The sequence below is a fragment of the Castor canadensis genome, chromosome 1 (assembly GCF_047511655.1).
Source record: "Castor canadensis chromosome 1, mCasCan1.hap1v2, whole genome shotgun sequence".
NCBI lineage: Eukaryota > Metazoa > Chordata > Mammalia > Rodentia > Castoridae > Castor > Castor canadensis.
Window position 1 is genome coordinate 15,324 of NC_133386.1, and position 20,133 is coordinate 35,456.

The 20,133-nt window shown below is 39.6% G+C and overlaps 1 protein-coding gene across 1 annotated transcript; it reads right to left on the reverse strand.

The window, feature by feature from the left end:
• Positions 1 to 679: 679 nt before the first annotated feature.
• Positions 680 to 19,667, reverse strand: Tbp (TATA-box binding protein). Its single transcript, XM_020186071.2, has 8 exons — positions 19,501 to 19,667; positions 15,182 to 15,351; positions 13,514 to 13,920; positions 11,089 to 11,176; positions 4,887 to 4,978; positions 3,889 to 4,056; positions 2,600 to 2,694; positions 680 to 1,420 (listed from the first exon to the last, which is right to left on the reverse strand). Exons 2-8 carry the CDS (start codon positions 15,233 to 15,235, stop codon positions 1,341 to 1,343), a joined length of 984 nt encoding a protein of 327 aa, XP_020041660.1. The 5' UTR covers positions 15,236 to 15,351; positions 19,501 to 19,667; the 3' UTR covers positions 680 to 1,340.
• Positions 19,668 to 20,133: the final 466 nt, after the last annotated feature.

A 20,133-nucleotide genomic window follows, 5' to 3' on the forward strand; every position in this document is an offset into this window, starting at 1 on the left:
ACCTGTATTTACCTAAGATACCCAAAGACACACATGACCATCACTAAGGGAATAGCTCAATAAATGAAGGCCCCCTACGGGAGTATCTTACATTCCATATACATTGAAAAAAAGGGACATAAAATTCAACAAAGTATTTTAGTATTTTTTTCCCAAAATGAGATCAAAAGCACCATCAAAGGACAGAATTGCACAGAATAAGACTTGAAAAACATTCATTAATATGAACATTAGCCTTGAAGCAGGCAGAAGGGAGAGGAAGAAAAGAGCTCTTTCTGAGTATAAATTTCTAAGCTATATAAAAATGTACTTTTGCAATTAAAAAGGAGAAAGAAAAAAAAAAAGCCCCACAAAAAAAAAGTTCTCACCAAAATGTTATACCGGAGTACTGTCAGCCTATGTATGGGCACCAGCTTCCACACCTGAAAGACTAGCTCGCAGGCTATTTTTGTCCTTTACTAGCTATGTAACCTCAGCCAAATCCCTGGCAGGATCTGAGCTCCTTCCCTCTAAAAGAGGACCAGACCTAACTGTGGCTTGGTGAGGATTCCAGACACTTTGTGGAAGTATGTGGGAAGCACGAGGTGCTCAATTTGAGAGGGTTCTAAGGTTGGATGTCCATTTTCACTGCAATGTACAATGCAATGTTGAGCAAACAAATGACAAGCAAACACCAAAATGGTTTCAGACATTATATCTAAAATACAATTTTTTAACAGTATGATCACATGACTCTTACAAGGTATCTTATAAGAACAATCTAACACTTTTATAAACTGCGTTTTGTTGTGTGCAGAGTACTCTGAAGAAAGAAAAATATGTACAGCCATTTGTTTTCATTAATACAGCTATTCTGTCCTGCAATACTGGAAAGGTGGAATGTGTCTGGCACAAAAATAACCCCAAAGAGTTACAAATTAGAAAAACAACACTTTTAAAAAAGATTATTACTTTTCTGGTAGAAATATAAAAACTGTAGTTTATGGGGAAAAAAATTAAACAAAATTAAAAGTCCAATTGTACACGTGTCTTGAACACTTGAGTTCTGTCTCTTCAGCCAACCAACTTGTCAACATCAGTGTTTAAAATATAAATAAGCGGGCAACGCTGCCCAAATAGCAGCACAGTACGAGCAACTCACAGTAATGCTGCAGGGTGATCTCAGTGCAGAAAAAGCAACTTCCCAGCATCCTACAGTGGGACACGGAAAGAAGAGTGTCGCCTGGTGCCTCAACCTGTAACTGAGCGTCCATCTTTTTCAACTGCACCATCAGAGGTACCAAAACTGATTTGTTTTCAAAAAACAAGTGGGTCGGGGAGGCAGGAATACAAGGCAGCCACTACGTAGTCTTCCTGAATCCTTTTAGGATGGGGTAGATGTTTTCAAATGCTTCGTAGATTTCTGCTCTGACTTTAGCACCTACAGAGACATCAGAGAAGAGATAATATGAAATGGCATTTGTTAATATAGTAAAGGAATGTCATTACCTTAAAGCTGCAAGCATAGTTCTCTTCATACCCAGGTAGAGCAACAACTCAGGCATTAAAATGCTAATGGTAAAGTACCTTCTCACAATCGCAGCTTGTCTGTTTTGGCAGTACTAGAGATTGAATTCAGGGCCAATTGCTTAGAGGAAAATACTCTACAACTTGAGCCATTAAAATGATGTTTTCTTAACATGATTTTTTAAGTTATAAAAGCAATGTGCCTAATGACTTCAGCCCCCCAGTCTACACAGCATCTCCTCACACTACCACACTCAGTACTGCATCAGGGGATAACTGAGCAGGTAGCGCCAATGCCATGGTCTTGTCCATAGCTGCTCCCTACACTCATTCCTGCAATAGGTCATAACCCTAGTGCAGCATCTAGGCCCTCTATCCACAGGTCCTCCCCTTACTGGTCTTATACGAGGTCAAAACCCAGCAGGCAGCACCCAGCGCCTAGGCTACATCTCCTCTCTACACCCTGTCCCATGCCAGATCATAACCCAGCAGGTAGCACCAAGGCTCCGTTGTCCATAGGTCCTCCCCACACGCAGTCCTACACCAGGTTATAACCCAGCAGGGAACATCCAGGTCCCAGTCCACAGCTTCTCTCCACTCTGTCCTGTATCACATCATAACCCAGCAGGCAACACTCAAGACTCCAGTCCATAGCTCTAACTCACTCCATACTGTGCCAGGTCATAACTAAGCATCACTGAGAAGGACTGACTCTTACTCTTCCAGTTGGTGCTTTCGGCTAAGCTCTTCTTAGTCTTCCTTTGTTGTCTGGTACTGTGATGAAACCCAAACTCCACAGAACTAATTCCATCTGAAAACACAACCTCTTACTGGTGTCCACGCCCCACACACCCACCCACTGTCACCATCAAGCATATCCCAGCTGAAGGCCACAGGCTGGGGCCAGTCTCCACGTCCCCTCCAGAGAGTCTGTTTCTCACCAGAGTTAGAGTATAAAGAGGAAAAAATGAAAAAGATGCCTTTACAAGTTGGTAGATAACTATCCCAACAATGAGTTTCTTTTCAGCACTGAGAAAATGTCATCCTTAAAAAACTCTCAAACTTTAAGATGCAACTTTCCCTGGTGACTTACCTGTTAATACAACTTTTCCAGAAACAAAAATAAGGAGAACAATTCTGGGTTTGATCATTCTGTAGATTAATCCGGGAAATAACTCGGGCTCATAGCTAGAAGGAAAATGGCAGAAACACTTTAGAAATCATGAGCTTCCTATGTTTCTAGATAAAATGAGGCCCTGTGCAAGGGAAGTACTGAATGAGCAAACCACTTTACCCACAGGTAAAGTGTACTGCTTCAGTAGCACCTAAGACCACTTCCACCAGGCAAGAACCATGTAAGCACCCTCCCAGCACCTGACCTTATTTCCATCAATGTGAATTGTCTGAGATAAAGAGAACTGTGTGTTTATGTTCTGTTCTCTAATCTTTATCCAGATTCACTCCTGAAAAGTTTAGGTGTATCAGCTTATAAAAGCCTTATCATTTATTCCTAAGACCCGATAGTGACAATCTGTCTTTTAATCATATCCCATAGCTGTCAGTTCTGGCCAGGTGATTTAACAATAGTGATATACCAGGTATGAGCCTGGGAATGAACTGATAATGCCATTAACTTATGATCACTAACTTAATGATCTCATGTTTTTAGTTCTGAGAGACTGACATCAGGATATCTTTCTTATGTGTTTGACCTGTAGGTAAGTTCAGGACAGGACTATCTGAGGAAGACTGATATGAGTGGATATCTGAAACTCAAGTGGGAGTTTCCCAAGTGAAAAGTGAGCCACGAGTGTGCCAGGTATAAAAGAGCCAGTGCAAACTCCTTGGGGCAAAAGGGGTATGGTGCATCTGAGGAACATGGTAAACTACTGTGGCTGCAAACAGAGCCAGAGATAGTAAGACAAGGTGGTGATGTGGGCTGTTGGGTGAGACTGCACCAGCAAGCGGCAGGGAAGAGCAGTGGAAGGAATGTTCCTGTTGCTTAGCTGTACATTTTGCTGGTAAATCTGATATGTTGACAAAAAGATTCAAATTATGACAAGAGTGATGCAAGGGGTTCATGCATTACTCATGCATTTAAAATGTTTTTATTGAACAATAACACACATAAAAGTTGAATACAATTCATTTCATTAAAGCTGAGTGGGTATCATTAATGACATGGGAAGTAGAAATCCAGTGAGGATGCTGTTAGGTTTTCCTTGTGGATAGCAAGAATTCCAACAACACAACTGCACTATATCCTAGGTTTATATATAATACACACTACAACCACACCTTGTCTGTACATGTGTCTTGCATGCGTAAATAAATTATACATGAACTGTTGCCTAAAGTATTCCCAGCACATTACAGACTTACCTACTGAACTGCTGGTGGGTGAGGACAAGGCCTTCCAACCTTATGGGAAACTTCACATCACAACTCCCCACCATATTCTGAATCTTGAAGTCTAAGAACTTAGCTGGAAAACCCAACTTCTGTACAACTCTGGCATATTTTCTTGCTGCTAGTCTGGACTGTTCTTCACTAGGGAAAGTAAAAAGTAAACTGTACTGAAGCCAGTTGAAATAATTTAGATGAATAATTTATTAAAAGTCCAAAATAAGAAACTAATTGCATCTGCAGATAAGCCAAAAGTTTCTGATGTTCCATTCACGGGAAAAATTATAAAAGCCTACTAAATAGTTATTGCCGCGTGCTAAAGCCAAGGAGCGGTGGAAGCCAAGGACAGCTCCACACGATGAAATGGCTTTACGAAGCTAGTGTTACTCATCTTTCCGCTTTTAGAAGTTTTCAACTTATACTAAGTATGTGGGCATTTGTTAAGCAGGATTTAAAAACATGGCTCCCAAGGATCAAACTTCAGAAAGCAACACTCCAAGCAGATGCAGGATCCAAGTAATAGCATCTTATAACAAGTGCATTCCTTAAGATCTACATAACTCAAACACAGCTAGAACTAGTTCCGATGAGGGGTAGCTGCTGTTGTGCCCACCGTGCATGATGCTGCCAACACTGCCAGAGCCAACAAGGTCAATGATGCCCTGAGCTTTGAAGTTCTGTGATTCTTGATCAACTGTTTTATGTATTGCATAAAAATTTTTTACATAAAGAAATTCTTAATAGTTTTGTTGTCATACTGTATCAAACACACATAAAATTCAACTGTATAGATTATATAGATGAGTAAGCCCTATTTATCCAAAACTGATGCTTGATTTTAAGAAAATTAGATACGTGTTATCTAAAGAGATTGGAATCAACCATTTTAACAATAGCATGTTGGAGTGCTAGCCTAATAATCTAGAAACCATGGGATATCACCTTTTCTTTCATAACAAATAGACCAAGGCTACCTCTTGGCTCCGGTGCACACCATTTTTCCTGAACTGAAAATCAGTGCCGTGGTCCGTGGCTCTCTTATTCTCATGATTACAGCAGCAAACCGCTAAAATGGTCAGAGAAACATTAGTGAGGTCATCCAAACTGTTGATCTTTTGTTTTTTAGGAGCACTAGAAAATGATAAAACATTACAACTAATGGGAAAAATCTACCAATATACTTCTCAAAATATTTGTCCGATATGGCTGTACAGGATTATTTTATGTCACATGAAACACGAAACGTGAATAAATCAACTTTGACAACTAGGTAAATTGTACCAAGATCTGTGTATGCTCTCCTGTGTGCATCCCGTAAGATGAGTAATGTTTGCAAAACTTTTGGTTCTTTATATTCCACTGGTCTTTTTTGTTTGTTTTTTTGGTGGTGCTGGGGGTTGAACTCAGGGCCTCATTCATGCTAGGAAAGCACTGTACCACTTGCCTACACCCCAAGCTTGTTTTTTTAATATTCTCAACAAATACCTGTACCTGTTTTCCTCTTATACTTGCTGCTTCTGTCAAGCATCTCTTAACTATAAATTTTTGGTTTTAGTAGCATTAATTATCTTCTTCCAGAGGGGATTCATAGATTGAAACATATCTATGAAACATATGAAACATATCAATATGTAATGAAGTGAGATCCTGTTTCTTTCTTTGCAAAGAATATTAATGCATTGAACACTTATGTAAATACAAAGTAACTTTTTATGCTCTTGGAGAAGTTTTTTCTACCTACAATTGTAACTCAAGGAGAAATTAAAGTATGGATTGAATTATGACCTTGGTTACTAGGTTACCTAAAACATGATAAAAACCTACTTTCCAATAACTTAAAATTTTAACATATGCTACTAAATTACACAAAGAAAAAAACCCGTAATATTTTTAATCAAGAGGACACTGACAAATTAAGACTACTTCAAACTTTCATATATATTTAATTACACAAGAAAAAAATTCATAAAATTTCTAATGAAGACGAATCTTTGACACATTGGATTATTTTGACAATTTTAAAGACTGCTCTCTGTATTACCCCAATCTTACCACCTTTAAAAATGCTACCAAGTATGTTCTAGTTTCCACAGATTCCAAAAAAACCTAATCACTATGATTTTCCTAAATCTGTTACTATTTTTATTGGTTATATAATAATTAGAACTTCATTAAAGTTTATAAAATTGTAGAATTATGCATTCAACTAAATATGACTATTATAGACCAAAGACTTATCTTGCAATGCTCCACAGACACAGGAAAACTAAAAAGGCTGATATGGCTCCCATCCCTTAGCCACCTCTAAGTTCTTGGAAAAATAATAAAACAACTCTGAATATCTAGATAATTTCTTAAGATAGAGCCAGGTGTGGCAGTACATGCCTGTAATCCCAGCACTAAAAGGCTGAGGCAAGAGACTGAGTTCAAGGACAGCCTGGGCTACATAGTAAGACCTTGTCTCAAAAAAATAAATCTAAAAAAATTCTAAAAGGGCATATAATGTGAACTGACAGATGGATAGCTAGACCTTTCTTGGTTATATTTGCCTTCTACTGTTCCTTGTGTCTACTGGAGACAAAAGGCAGTAACTAATACAAATGGTTGACCCTATGTATAAGGTAGAATAGTCAAGAAATATGTTTGCCTCCTTCTTAAGGAAATGCTTAGCTTATAACATTATAAATTAAACATGATATACACAGTCTTATATATGTTGATATATTTTAAAATCAAAGGCAAAAAATTTAAATGATTAAAAAATTCAATAGTTCTGAGGGCTGAAGTGTGGCTGAAGTGGTAGAGTACTTGCCTAGCAAGTCAAGGCCCTGAGTTCAAACCCTAGTACCACCAAAAAAAATACTGACTAAAAAAAATTCAAGTTCTGATATAGCCTTTTTTCTTTAATCACACTCTATAATTCAAAATAATAAAACTGTCAGCTCTATTTTACATCTAAACATTTTCTTATTTTCTATTAATTTATTTATTTTGTCTCACTATGTAGTCCCAGCTGGCCTCAAACTCATAATTCTTCTGCCTCTCTCCCAAGTGCTGAGATTACAGGTGCACACCACCACACCAAGCATATATTTCACATTTTAATTAACTCAGCCAAGTCAACTAAAATGTCCTCAAGTCTAAATGAACCATTTTGTTACTTATCTAGTTAATAGAGCAACCCCATCATTTCTACCTGTACTCAATCTTTCTCACTTGCCTAAGAGACAAGCAAACAAGCTTGAGGATTTAGGTGTGTACCTTAAGTACATCACTAAACATTTCTCTCACCCACAGCTGTCTTCTCTCTTATCAACTTTATCTACTCTAGCTGGCAAACACCGTCCTTACATATACATAAAACTGGTTTTTTGGCAGTACTGGGGTTTGAACTGAGGACTTTCAGGCTCTCTACCTCTTGAGCCATGTCAGCGTTTTTGCTCTCGTTATTTTGGAGACAGGGTCTCACTTTTTGCCTAGGCCAGCCTGGACCTCAATCCTCCTATTTTAGGCTTCTCACACTGCTGAGGTGACAGGCATGTACAACCACACCCAGCTTTTTTACAGTGAGATGAGTTTTCACAAACTTTTTGCCTGGGCTGACCTCGATCTGTGATCCTCCCAACAGCTAGGATTACAGGTGTGAGCCACTGGTGCCTGGCTATAAAATGCTTTTGTCTGCTTCCTGTATACAAATGGTGGCCAACTTAGGCCTGACGTGAAATTTTCAGATTTATTTAGTGAGAAAGCCATACACATTTAGTATAAACCATAGTTCAAACTTTCAATTTTGTTCTTCTTCCAAGATAGCAATGTGTGGTAGAATACTCTCAAAATGCTGGGCAGTAAGTCACAGCTCCCAATCAGGGGCTCGATCATGAGGGGACCAACTAGCACTCTACAGCATGCTATGTAGCTATATTATGATGCTAAGCTAATCTTGGACACATGAGATTGCATTCATAATTTGTCAAGTAGTTTAGGTGTAGTAACTGCATTCTCCAATTAATGATATGTAACCCCTTAAAGAGCATCTATAAATTGTGAAACTGCTACTCCAATCTAAATTCAGCATCCATCTACTTTATTTCCCTCCCCTCAAAAATTGGAAGGCTGTGGACGTGGCTCAAGTGGTTGACCACTTGCCTAGCAAGCACAAAGCTGAGTTCAATCCCCAGTACCACAAAATGAACAACCAAAAAGAAAAAAAAAAGAAAAAGAAAAACAAAACAAAAAAACCCTCAAATATCAAAATAAACCTAAACTTTTCTCATTCTGACTAATGTTTTGCTTTGGAGGACTGAGGAACCCACTCAGGCAAAGTGACTTCCCAGCAATTATAAAAACACAGCTCTTGGTCTTGCCGCTTCTAACATCACAAAGACAACTCATCTACTTTTTTTCCAGGTTTGGAAGGGAGGGCACAAACCTAGTCATCACCCTTTCTCTTTTTTTATTTAAATATCTCAAAATGGATTGATCTTACCCAAAACCATCTTCAAATTTGACTTACACATGTGTGGAAAAACACATAAGTAGCACTCCCAATCAGAAAAACTGACAGATACATACACTAATTCAGACATCACAGACAGGCTGGTAGGAAGCAAGGCTGAGCAACATACTTGAGACTACTTTATCTTATGGAAAAACCAATGCAGGGCAGGGCTACAGAGTCCCACTCAGATTTCACTCCATATCCAAACTACAGAATTTAGACAGACTTAATAGTTTATAAACAATTTAGTTAAGCTTTCCTTTTTCAAAATGCCAATGCTCAAACAATCCAAGGACTGGGATGTACTTCAGTGGTAGAATTCTGGCCTAGCATGCATGAGTTCAATCCCCAGCACCAAAAAAGAAAAACAATCCAAGTTTCCCAAAAGAGCTTTATTTTCCTTGTCCTAAAGTTTTACTCCTAGTCCTAATGATAAGGTGATATGGACCTCAAAATCACCATGAATTATCCCAGTATGAGAATTGGCCTTGCTCCCCTTGACAGTCTCAACCTGTTACAGCCTCCCCTTATCAGAGATGTCGAGTAACATCCTGCATGGGGTCACAGGGTCAATAGGTATAAGCTACACTTCTGAGGAAAGCATCACTGCACACACCTATATATGATATAGGCAGTACAACAGAGGAGACCTCAATGGAGAAAAGCCTCAAAGATGCCTAGAATAAATTTCATTAGACATTCTTAACCAAAATGCAATTGTTAGGCATCAGGACATAGGTATATAGATGCCTTGCCCAGGTTACTTCTCCATTCTCCTTTGGAATCAACCTCTGTTTCACCAAAAGGCCTCTAGAAGGCAATGATGCCTGGAAATACAGCTTCCTCACAGCACCTCTGAATCCAGATCTAGGATCCATGATGACTCCAATCTCAAAATCAATCTCACTCTCTCTCTCTCTCTCTAGACAGAATCTCCCAACATAGCCCAGACTGACCTCAAACTCCATATCCTCCTGTCTCAGCCTCCTGAGTGCTGGGATTATAAGCATGTACCACCATGCTCAGCTCTCAATATTTCCCCTTACTATTAACCCTAATAATATTCCCCCAACATATTATTATTATATTAACAGCAAAATATTTTGCTGTTTGTTTCATCATTAAATTTGTTAAGCATTCAAAACAAAACCCTTGAAATGAGCTAGGCGTATAGGCCTGTAATCCCAGCACTCAGGAGGCTGAGGCAGGAGAACTGTGAATTTCAGGTAAGCCTAGACTATATAACGACATCCTATCTCAAAAACAAAACAAAACAGAAGATCTTGAAGTGGTAACTTATTGAAAAAGATACAAGAATATGGACTTCAATGGTTTATACAAAAATTTCTACCCTAGCTAGGAGTTCCTTAACTAAAATGTGAGAACAATACTATGGCTCAAAAGGTAAATGAGGGTCTGGGGTGTAAAGAGAGCTAGCATGGTATGAGCAAGGCATGGGTTCGATCCCTAGCACTGCAAGATTAAAAAAAAAAAGGCAAGTGAAACAATTCGAGCTTGAGAAGCAGAACAAATTATCACAAATTCAATGGCTAAGAGTCCAGATGAGAAAACTGCTCACAGCTACTCACAGCCCAGCCCAGTAAGAAGCTGCAAAATAGTTAATTCATTCTTTAACATCTGGGTAGCTGGGCACAGGTGGCTCACCCCTATAATCCTACCTACTCAGGAAGCAGAGATTAGGAGCATCACCATTCAAAGGCAGCCCCAGGCAAATAGTTTGTGAGACCCTATCTTGAAAATACCCAACACAAAATGGGCTGCAAAGTGGCTCAAGTGTACCTGCCTAGTAAGCATGAGGCCCTGAGTTCAAGCCCAGTAAAATAAAAAAAAAAAAAACCACAAGAAAAAAGATCTAAGTAAATATTTCAGAGACAAAAAGAAGTAAAACAATTGAGGAAAAAGAAAAAAAAAAAAACTTAAGTTAGCAAATGACCAATCTGATCTTGGTAGTTATCTATCCGGTTAGCCTAAGCCAACTAAAAAGACTGGACATGAAGTAGGTTACACACATTTCCTATATTTAAGATTATTCTCGTTCTTTTCCCCCTTCTCCCCTGTCTAATATGCAGATGCTCAAATGTTCCTACATGGCCACTGTTTTCAAGATGAGAATTAAAAGCCATTAACATACAATAAGCTATCTCAAAATCAGAAACTTTAGGGATTTTCTCCCCTCTAATCTTTATTAGAAAAAACTTAAAAGTTATACAAAGGTAGAAAACCATAATAAACCTTCTTGCAGTTACCACCCAACTTTAACTATTAGTATTAGCCAATCTTATTTTATCCATATGCTCTCTCTCCAACTCCCACAGGACTACTGAAGTAAATACCATACCACACCACCCTGTATTGTTTAAAATATAAACTGGGTCATATTCTCTTCCCCAGTTTCATATGGTCACCATTACAATGGAAGTGTACATAAACTTATTTTACCCTGCAGATTGCTATATCTAGATAGACTAGTACATGGTATATATTTAATAAAAATTGAATGAACTTGTTCTAGTCACTTATCATCTAAGATAAAAATGATACTTATTTTTCTGGTGTCAAAAAACTTAAGCACAGCCCAAGTTTTCAGACCTAGGGACAACTAGAGAGAAAATTCCAGTTTTACTGCATAATTTGAAATACATGAAAATGGCTCTAACCTTGGGGTTATATTCAGCATTTCGGGCACGAAGTGCAATGGTCTTTAGGTCAAGTTTACAACCAAGATTCACTGTGGACACAATATTTCTGTAAGAAATTTGAAAAGAAAACATGATCACTTTAATTATTTAACTTTTACAAAATGAGATGTTAAATGATGGTCTAGGAATCTGATTTTCACCAGGCATTAAAAACCTGCAGACATTAAGGGTTTAACAAGTATTACACACTACATTGACCATCTCACAGACTGCCTCACTTAGCACTCACAGTGCACCATAAGGTGATAACTACTAACACTCGCATATTCAAAGAAGCTGAGGCTTCCAGAGTGCACTGTGCTCAGGATGCATGTGACTTCCAAGTAGAAGAGGCAGGACTTGGGTCTCTCTCCACAACCATGCCCTGACCTTACTTAACCAACTCGGTTCTCTACCCTGAGCTCTGAAATACCACCAATATCAGTCCATTAAGTTACTATTTACCATGGACATACAGAGCTTTCACAGTCCTCTCAAAATAAGTTAACTTTTAGGAAAATGAGAATTCAGTTTCTGACAAAAAAAAAAAAAGACCTGATTTCTGTTCTGATTAGCCTGAGGATAAATAAAATCACCATTAGCAATCTTGGTCCAGAAGTCCCTTTCATTATGCAGTATTCTTCAATCATTTCATGTATAAATTATGAAAGAATAAAGATAAAATGAAGAACTTTATTAGAATAATAAGCACCGAAACAGCAAATTCAATTTCTTATTCTACACTTTTCTGGCTTTAAAAGTGTATAGACTTGAAATGGACAACATCCCTTGAATGCAATTAACTGACCATCAACTGTCACACAGGGACCTGGGAACATCACCATTCTGAGAATTCTGGTTCCACATGAGTATACACAGATGATAGGTTATACCTCATTATTGCTAATGGTTCTTTTTTCTTGTACTATCTGAATTTTTTTTTTTTGCTGTACTGGGGTTTGAACTTGGCCTAAATTTTGAGCCACTCCACCAGCCCTTTCTTGTATGGGTTTCTTTAAGTTAGGGTCTCATGAACAGTTTGCCTGGGCTGGCTTCAAACTGCAGTCCTCCTGATCTCTAACTCCTGAGTAGCTAAGTTTACAGGTGTGAGCCACCGGTGCCCAGCCAGAAAATAATACTTCTAAAATATGGCTCAAAGTCGTGTTGAGGACAGTGGTTTTTGATACACAATCATGATGGCAGGTTGAATGTTTTTACTTCTCCATCATCTATTCCATCCTGTCATCTGCTATCATCATTTGTCTACCAAGTAAATTTTGGTGCATCTGTCACAGTTGAGTCACATAATTGGTAAACACATTCTCAGATATTTTCATTAAAGTCACCTTAATTCTTCATAAACCTACAACATTTAGAGACCACTGAACTTCTACCCAGTAGGGCTCTTGGTAAACAGTAGAAACTCAGTAATGTGACTGAATGAATGGCATTAGGAATATGAGAAACAAATACACACCCCAAACTGGTTCTGATCTATGACTTTAACCAAAAGTGCAAACTTGAATGCCTGTGGGAGTCAAAAGAGCTCACAAGACAAGTGGGAGCAGTTGACCCCTCTATAATTATTAAAATTCTTGTTTTTAAAATTGTGTAGGATCAAAGAAAATAGTGGAGACAAGATTTAGGGTTTAGTGTAATAGTTGAGATCCTTGATTATATACCACTTAGTTCCAAAAATAACTAATAGCTTATAAATGACAACTATATACTTAACAGCAAGAACAAATTGGAAACATACGGGGGATAACTGTGTAACAAAAGCAAGTAATATTGTAACCACAAAGAGCCCTTTAATTTGGCCATAAGCTCCCTAGAAGTAAAAGCTATATACTTTTCATTAACTGAAAATTTTTCAGTTTTTCCATAAGAAGAAAAATTTTTCCTGCCCCTCCTACTGTGCTATATATAGGACTCACTTCATTTAGGCAGAAAAACACTCTTATGACAAGAACAACCATCCTCACCTTCAGATCTTCAAAGATCTGCAAGCAGACTTCACAGAACTATGAAGCAAAACCTGGACTACTATGACCTGTGCCGACAGTGACTGACTCTGTAATAGACACATCTGTGACTCAGAGAATCAGCTGCAGAGAAATATCTACACTAATAATGAAACCCAGTTTTCATTTTCGTGGCCCAAGTATATAAACACAAGTGACTCCACTTCTGAAAACATTACATGAGCCTTTTGCTGAGGGCACTGACTCACTGAACAGCTCCAATTCCCTTTACAAAGGATAAAGCCACCTATGGCACGGGACTACTGCTGTGCCAGTCCTTCAAGTAAACCGACTTCTTAGAGCAAAGAACACAACACGGCTCGAAGGCCTCTTCTGGATCAGGGGACAGGGGACAGGGAACACACATGCCAAGTACTCACTGCAGCTGCGGTACGATGCCAGAGCTCTCAGAGGCTGGTGTAGCAGGAGTGATAGGGGTCATGGGGGTCATGGGGGAAGGGTACAGGGGGGTGGTGCCTGGCAAGGGTGCAGTAGTCAGAGTCTGAGAATGGAAGAGCTGTGGGGTCTGGCCTGAGGCCCCCTGTGTTGCCTGCTGAGATGTTGACTGCTGTACTGCAGCTGCTGCAGTTGCCACTGCTGGCTGCTGCTGCTGTTGCTGCTGCTGCTGCTGTTGCTGTTGCTGCTGCTGCTGCTGCTGCTGCTGCTGCTGTCTTTGTTGCTCTTCTAAAATAGACAGACTATTGGTGTTCTGAATAGGCTGTGGTGTCAGTCCTGTGCCATAAGGCATCATTGGACTAAAGATGGGGATTCCAGGAGTCATGGCACCCTGTAGAAAGCAAGGGAACAATGAGTTGGGCCACTGGTGTTTAGTGTTTGTCAGCCTTGCCTGGTGGAACCATAGGTGAGATGTGTAAAGACAGATGCTTTCTGAGTATAATTAATGGATCATTAAACATTATTAGGGAAGAAGTTGACCCATGTTGCTGTTTAGAATATTACCACAGTACTTGAGGAGTACCTTATCCACTAAGCATCTGTCCAAGTATGGATGATTAATTACATTGTCATTTAGAGATACCTAAGTGTTCTACATGATAGGCACGTAGAAGTGCTAATCAGTCACAACGATTATTAGCATATTACTCAAAATAGTTGATCACTTGCTCTCCCAAAAGTATAAATCAGGGCTGGTAGAGTGGCTCAGGTGGTAGTGCGTCTTAAGATCATGTGCAATGTTCTATGTGTACCTTCTGTGGAAGAGGTCCATAGTTTTCATTAGATTCTCAAATACACATAAGACCAAAAAGAGAACAATGTATCTTTCTCACTTCAACTTTTTTTTTTGGCAGAAAGCACAAAAAAAATATGTCTAAGATATTATAAAAAGAGGGCAAAGTCTATACTGTAGTCCTAACACTCCAGGTATTATTCTACTGCAATCATCACTTATTTATATGAAAATACTGGCTAGAAAAAATTCAGGATACAACACTTTTAAGTATTGAGAGGGCTGGTATCGGTGGCTCATGCCTATAAAACTAGCTACTAGGAAGGCTGAGATGGAAGGATCACAGTTTGAAGCCAACCTGGACTACCAGTTCTTGAGACCCCTCCCCCAATCTCCATAATAACCAGAGCAAAAATGAACTGGAAGTGTGGCTCAAGCAGTAGAGCACCTGCATAGCAAGTGTGAGGCCCTGAGTTCAAACCCCAGTACAAAAAAAAAAATCTGCCTTGCCTTGTTTCTTTTCTGGAGAGAGAGAGAGAGTGTGTGTGTGTCTGGAGAGAGAGAGAGAGAGAGAGAGAGAGTGTGTGTGTGTGTGTGTGTGTGTGTGTGTATGTGTGTTTAGAGACAGGATCAACTCAAACTCCTGATCCTCCTAACAGACTCTGGAGTGCTAGGATTACAGGCTTCCAAAAAACTCCCAAGTAAAACAGTATTGTGCCTATCCAAAGCCTAACACAACTTTTCGCAAAATAAGCCTGAAAAAATACAAATCTATTTTCAGTAACATAGTTAAATGCCCCTCCATCCTTTGTGCTGCTTTTTACAATGCACATGTTCACCTTCCCTCCTACTCTATTACCTGGGGGGAAGCCAAGCCCTGAGCGTAAGGAGGCAGGCTGTTGTTCTGATCCATGGTGCTCACTTTCTTCAACACTTAAATCTTTTCCTAGAGCATCCCCAGCACGCTGTCCTCAGCAATGTCCTCAGTTCTCTGGGTTATCTTCGCACACCAAGAAACAGTGATGCTGCCTGGAAGGAAGATAGAACTTTAATATAAGGACACAGGTAACTGGTACACCCATATAAACACACTTTTGTGCTTACACAAAATACAAGAAAATCAATGAAGCACCCAGGTACGGTGGTTCATGCCCGTAGTCCCAGTTCCAGGAAGGTGGAAGCTGGAGGATGGCTAGTTAGAGGCCAGCCTCGGCAAAGCTAGTGAGACACTAATGTCAAAAACAAATATGAAAGGTTTGGGGTTGTGACTCAGGTTGCCTATCATGTTCAAGGCTCTAGGCTTAATCCCCAGTACCAAAAGAAAAGGAAAAAAAAAAAAAGGATACCAACAGTAATTTTGGAATACAATTTTTCTTTTGCCTTATAATCCTAAAGTCTATTTCTTCCATGTTTTCTGTGATTGCATGCAAAAGTATCAACAATACAAAAATTGTGTTGTTAACATATTTAATTTAAATACTCTAACACTGCTCGAAATTAAGGTGTTGAAAACAGGCCAGAATGGGCAAAAAGTTAGAGAGACTCCATCTTAAATAAGCTGGGAAAGGAATAGTGCACACCCACAATACCACCTAGGAGAGGCATAGGAAGGAGAATCACAACATGAGGCTGACCTGGTGGAAAAAAGCATGAGATCCTATCTGAAAAATAACCTAATACTTAAAAAGGGCTGGAGCTATGGCTCAAGAGATAGCCAATTCCATTGCAAGCTCAAGGCCCTAACGTCAAACTACAGTATGGCCCCAAAACAAAAAACTTTAGGGGAAGCCAGGCATGATGGCACATGCCTTAATCCCTATACTCGAGGCTGAGACAGGAGGATTGTAAATTCAAGGTCAGCCTGGGCTACATAGCAAGACTTCGTCTAAAAAAAGCAAACAAAGAAAAACTAACCAAGAAAAAAAAACACCAAGAGAAAACTAATTCCTAACTGTTCTATCAAAGCAGAACACACACATATATATATATATATGTATATATATATATATATGTACATATATATATATATATACATAGAGAGAGAGAGAGAGAGAGAGAGCGCGCGCGCGCAAGAGAGTGCACAAGCACTGTTAGGCCAAGTTCAGGTTTTTAAAAATTCCACTCAATTTTATACCCTTCACAATGTCTTGGGCATAAAGTTCAATAAATATTGAATTGGACTCAATATGCTTTAGCGTGATCATTTATTGAGCTCCAACTTTAATGAAAGTCTGTAGAAGCTGTATAAATACAACATTGTTTTATGAATGTAATAATTTTACCTCTTTGGAAAACTTTAATGCAAACTGCCTGTATCTAGTTTGTCTTTTTTTTTCCTCCTTTTTGGTTTTTTTTTTTTTTTTTTTTTGAGACAGGGTGCTGGCCTTAAACTCTTGATGCCTCCCACACAGCTTGGCTTTTCTTAAAACCTCACATCTTTATTGGTTATTCATCTGAAATTACCTTCTAACAAAAGAACCAAGTTGACTAAAAAAACCTTTTTTCTTTCTCTTTTTTTTTTTTTTTTTTTATAGTAGCAGGGACTCTACCCAAGGCCTCACATAAGGTGTTCCACCACTAAGCTACGTTCTCAGTGCTTAAGAGAACTTATTTTTATCCATTCAGTTCAGATGGATTAATAACTTGTTCAGGGCATGATTCACATGTCATACATCCATTTAACCTAGGTCCCCCAAACCTCTCAGCCCGTAGGAAAGTATTTTCCTATTCTTTTTGTCTCAGTATTTTCCTATTCTGCACGATACATAAAAATAAAATCATACAATATGTGAAAAAAAATAATAACTTGTTCAGGGATGCTATAAGAACTGAATACAAAGGACTGAATGAGTTAACACATCAAAATGTGTTTACTTAGTATGGTAAGTATAGATAAGTATTAGCTATTATTACTAGATTTCAACTTAAGCATTTATTATCACCTAATAAAATATTCTCACATAGAACTCATGGGGCTCAAAGTTACAAATTTTATGTCTAAAGACCAATATGCACCTCAAGTATATGATACAGAGTAGGCACTCCGATATTTGATGTTATCAATGAAAGACTCTTACAACCACTTTGAGAGGACAAAGGACCCCAAAGACTATCCTACAAATTTATCATTGGAGGGAGAGAGGAAGGGAGGGAGGAAAGAATGAGAAAGATCTGCTTCTAAAATAAATACACCAGAGATATAAGAAAATTACACTTTTTTTGACACTGTTACCTTATAACAACAAGAGCTGCAGATATAAAGATGAAGAGGGTATAGTTCTTGGTATCAGTTTAACATGAAGAACATGCAAATAACTACTGTAAAACCTTTGTAAGCACTATAATGGCAGGTATGCACTAGGCAAGCTAAGATCCATGAAAGCAGACACCAGCATACTTATTTTCAAAATCTCTGCATCTGACAACACGCCTGGCATGTAGTATGTGATTGTGAATGAATGCACATACCCTGTGGAAAAGAAGACAATACAAACTGAAGTCAAGGACTCTGAAGAGGGCAGTGTTTTCATAAAGCAGGGATGGGTTTAGCAAGGTAAATAGAAATTTACAAATAAGCACATCAGGCAAAAGAGAAATGAAGCACAAAAGAGAAATGAAAGCATACAGTATATAAACAACAAGCTTAGTATGACTATATGGAAAGTCACTCAGGAAATGAGACAACAGATATAGGTGGTCATGTCATCAGGAGTATGAGATGTTACACAGGCAATAAGAGTAAAGGATTTTGAAGTGTAACATGAATACATCTCCTTTGGCAAGAGGGAGTAAACTTCGGAGGAGAAAGCTGGAGGCTGAAAGTGTAAGGATTCACTGGTTTTTCTTTTTTTTTTTTTTTTTTTAATTAATTAATTTATTTATGTGGTGCTGGGGTTTGAACCCAGGGCTTCACGCTTGCTAGGCGGGCACTCTACACTTGAGCCACTCCACCAGCCCAACACTGGTTTTTCTTAAAACGTCTTGTTTTCCGCCATGTACTTGGGTCCAGGCAGAGAATCCGGCCCTGTGCAGGGACGCTTTTCACTCTACGCCCTACATCTGAAATTATTTTCTTTTTTTTCCTTTTCTTTTATTATTCATATGTGCATAACAAGGCTTGGTTCATTTCTCCCCCCTGCCCCCACCCCCTCCCTTACCACCCACTCCGCCCCCTCCCTCTCCCCCCTCTCAATACCCAGCAGAAACTATTTTGCCCTTATTTCTAATTTTGTTGTAGAGAGAGTATAAGCAATAATAGGAAGGAACAAGGGTTTTTGCTGGTTGAGATAAGGATAGCTATACAGGGCGTTGACTCACATTGACTGAAATTATTTTCTAAAGAAAGAACCAAGTTGACTGCTTGGTTGAGCCAAGAGATAATAAGGGTAGGACTCCAAGCCCAAAGTATGACTAGAAGTTTATCCAGAACTTTTGGTGGTTCCAGATAATTTTCTGCAAACTGAAAGTCTACATTAGGGACTGGTTGGTTACATAATGTCGGGGACTTTTTGCACGCTATTTTCCCAGCGATGGCACAGATTATCATTCCTCATCTGTGAAATGAAACCGCACCATGACTACTACCTAACCTTCCCTTAGAAAAGAGTTGTTTGTAGTCTCTTCGTCTTTAGGAAATTGAAGCATCAAACTGTATATTTTGAGGAGGCAATAGAGTTAGCTCTGCAGTCTTCAAACGTCTACATAATTCAATCAGGCATAATCCCTTCCCAGAAAAGCCTACCTAGAGGGTTTGAAAAACACGCTAGCCTGACCCTACAGAAGGGGATCTTGTAAATGAAGTGATGCTCTGTAGTGTTCAGAGTCTCAGGCCTCCGACAAGATGCCCAACGTCTCAAACACCGCTTCATAAAAAAGTTACCACCCTGGTGGTAAAAGGGTCAGGCACAGGCCTGGGTGGGATTGCCCTCCAACAGAAGCTGCTGAGGGCAGGGCCGACCCTGGGTCTTCAATGAGCAGGGCTGTTCGGTGCCGCCGCGTCACATCACCGGCGGCAGAGCGGCCGGTACAGGCCCGAGCCGTCGCAGCTCGAGCGGAGGAACGTCCCTTGAAGGGCCTGCGCACCCATCCGCGACTCTTCCCGCCGTCGCCCGGGGGCCTTGCTGCAGTGGGTCACCCAATGCGATCTCAAAGAAGAAGAAAAGCTAAAAGAGTGCTTACCTGGAGTCACTGTATAGATGACGACGCACCCACGAAAACGAAGTTAAACTGCTGGCGGCCCAGACGCCAGCCACGGCGACCCTTCCCGACCCCGCAAGACTCCTGGCGCGTGCTGATAATGTCACTTCCGCCAGTTCCGTCGTGGGCTTCAGAGAATTGTCCCCCCCTATCTGCGGCTCGGGAAGTATGTAAACTCCGTCACTTCCTGTGTTTCCCTGGGCGCTTGGCTTGAGGAGAACGAGGGGGCGGGGCTCTGAAGCAGTTCCTGGGCGGGGCCACCTTGTCACCGCCTTCTCTAATTGGTCCTTGACAGACACAGGAAAGATAACGATTTTTTAAACATTTTATTTATTTACTTATTATTTCATATTCATTACTTTTTTTGAGATGCTGGGGACGGAATCCAGGGCCTTGCGCATGCTAAGCAAGCGCTGTACAACTGAATTACATCCCTAGCCCTGAATTTTCTTTCACAAGCTTTGGCAAGCTAACGCCACCTCCTGAGTTTTTTTCTTCTGTAAAATCAACTGTTCTTTCGTTTTAGAGAAGATGTAAGATTGACAATGTGAATGCATAAACAGAGCCTGGCATATGGCAAGCATGTACTCCTTCACAATGCTCGCAACAGATGTT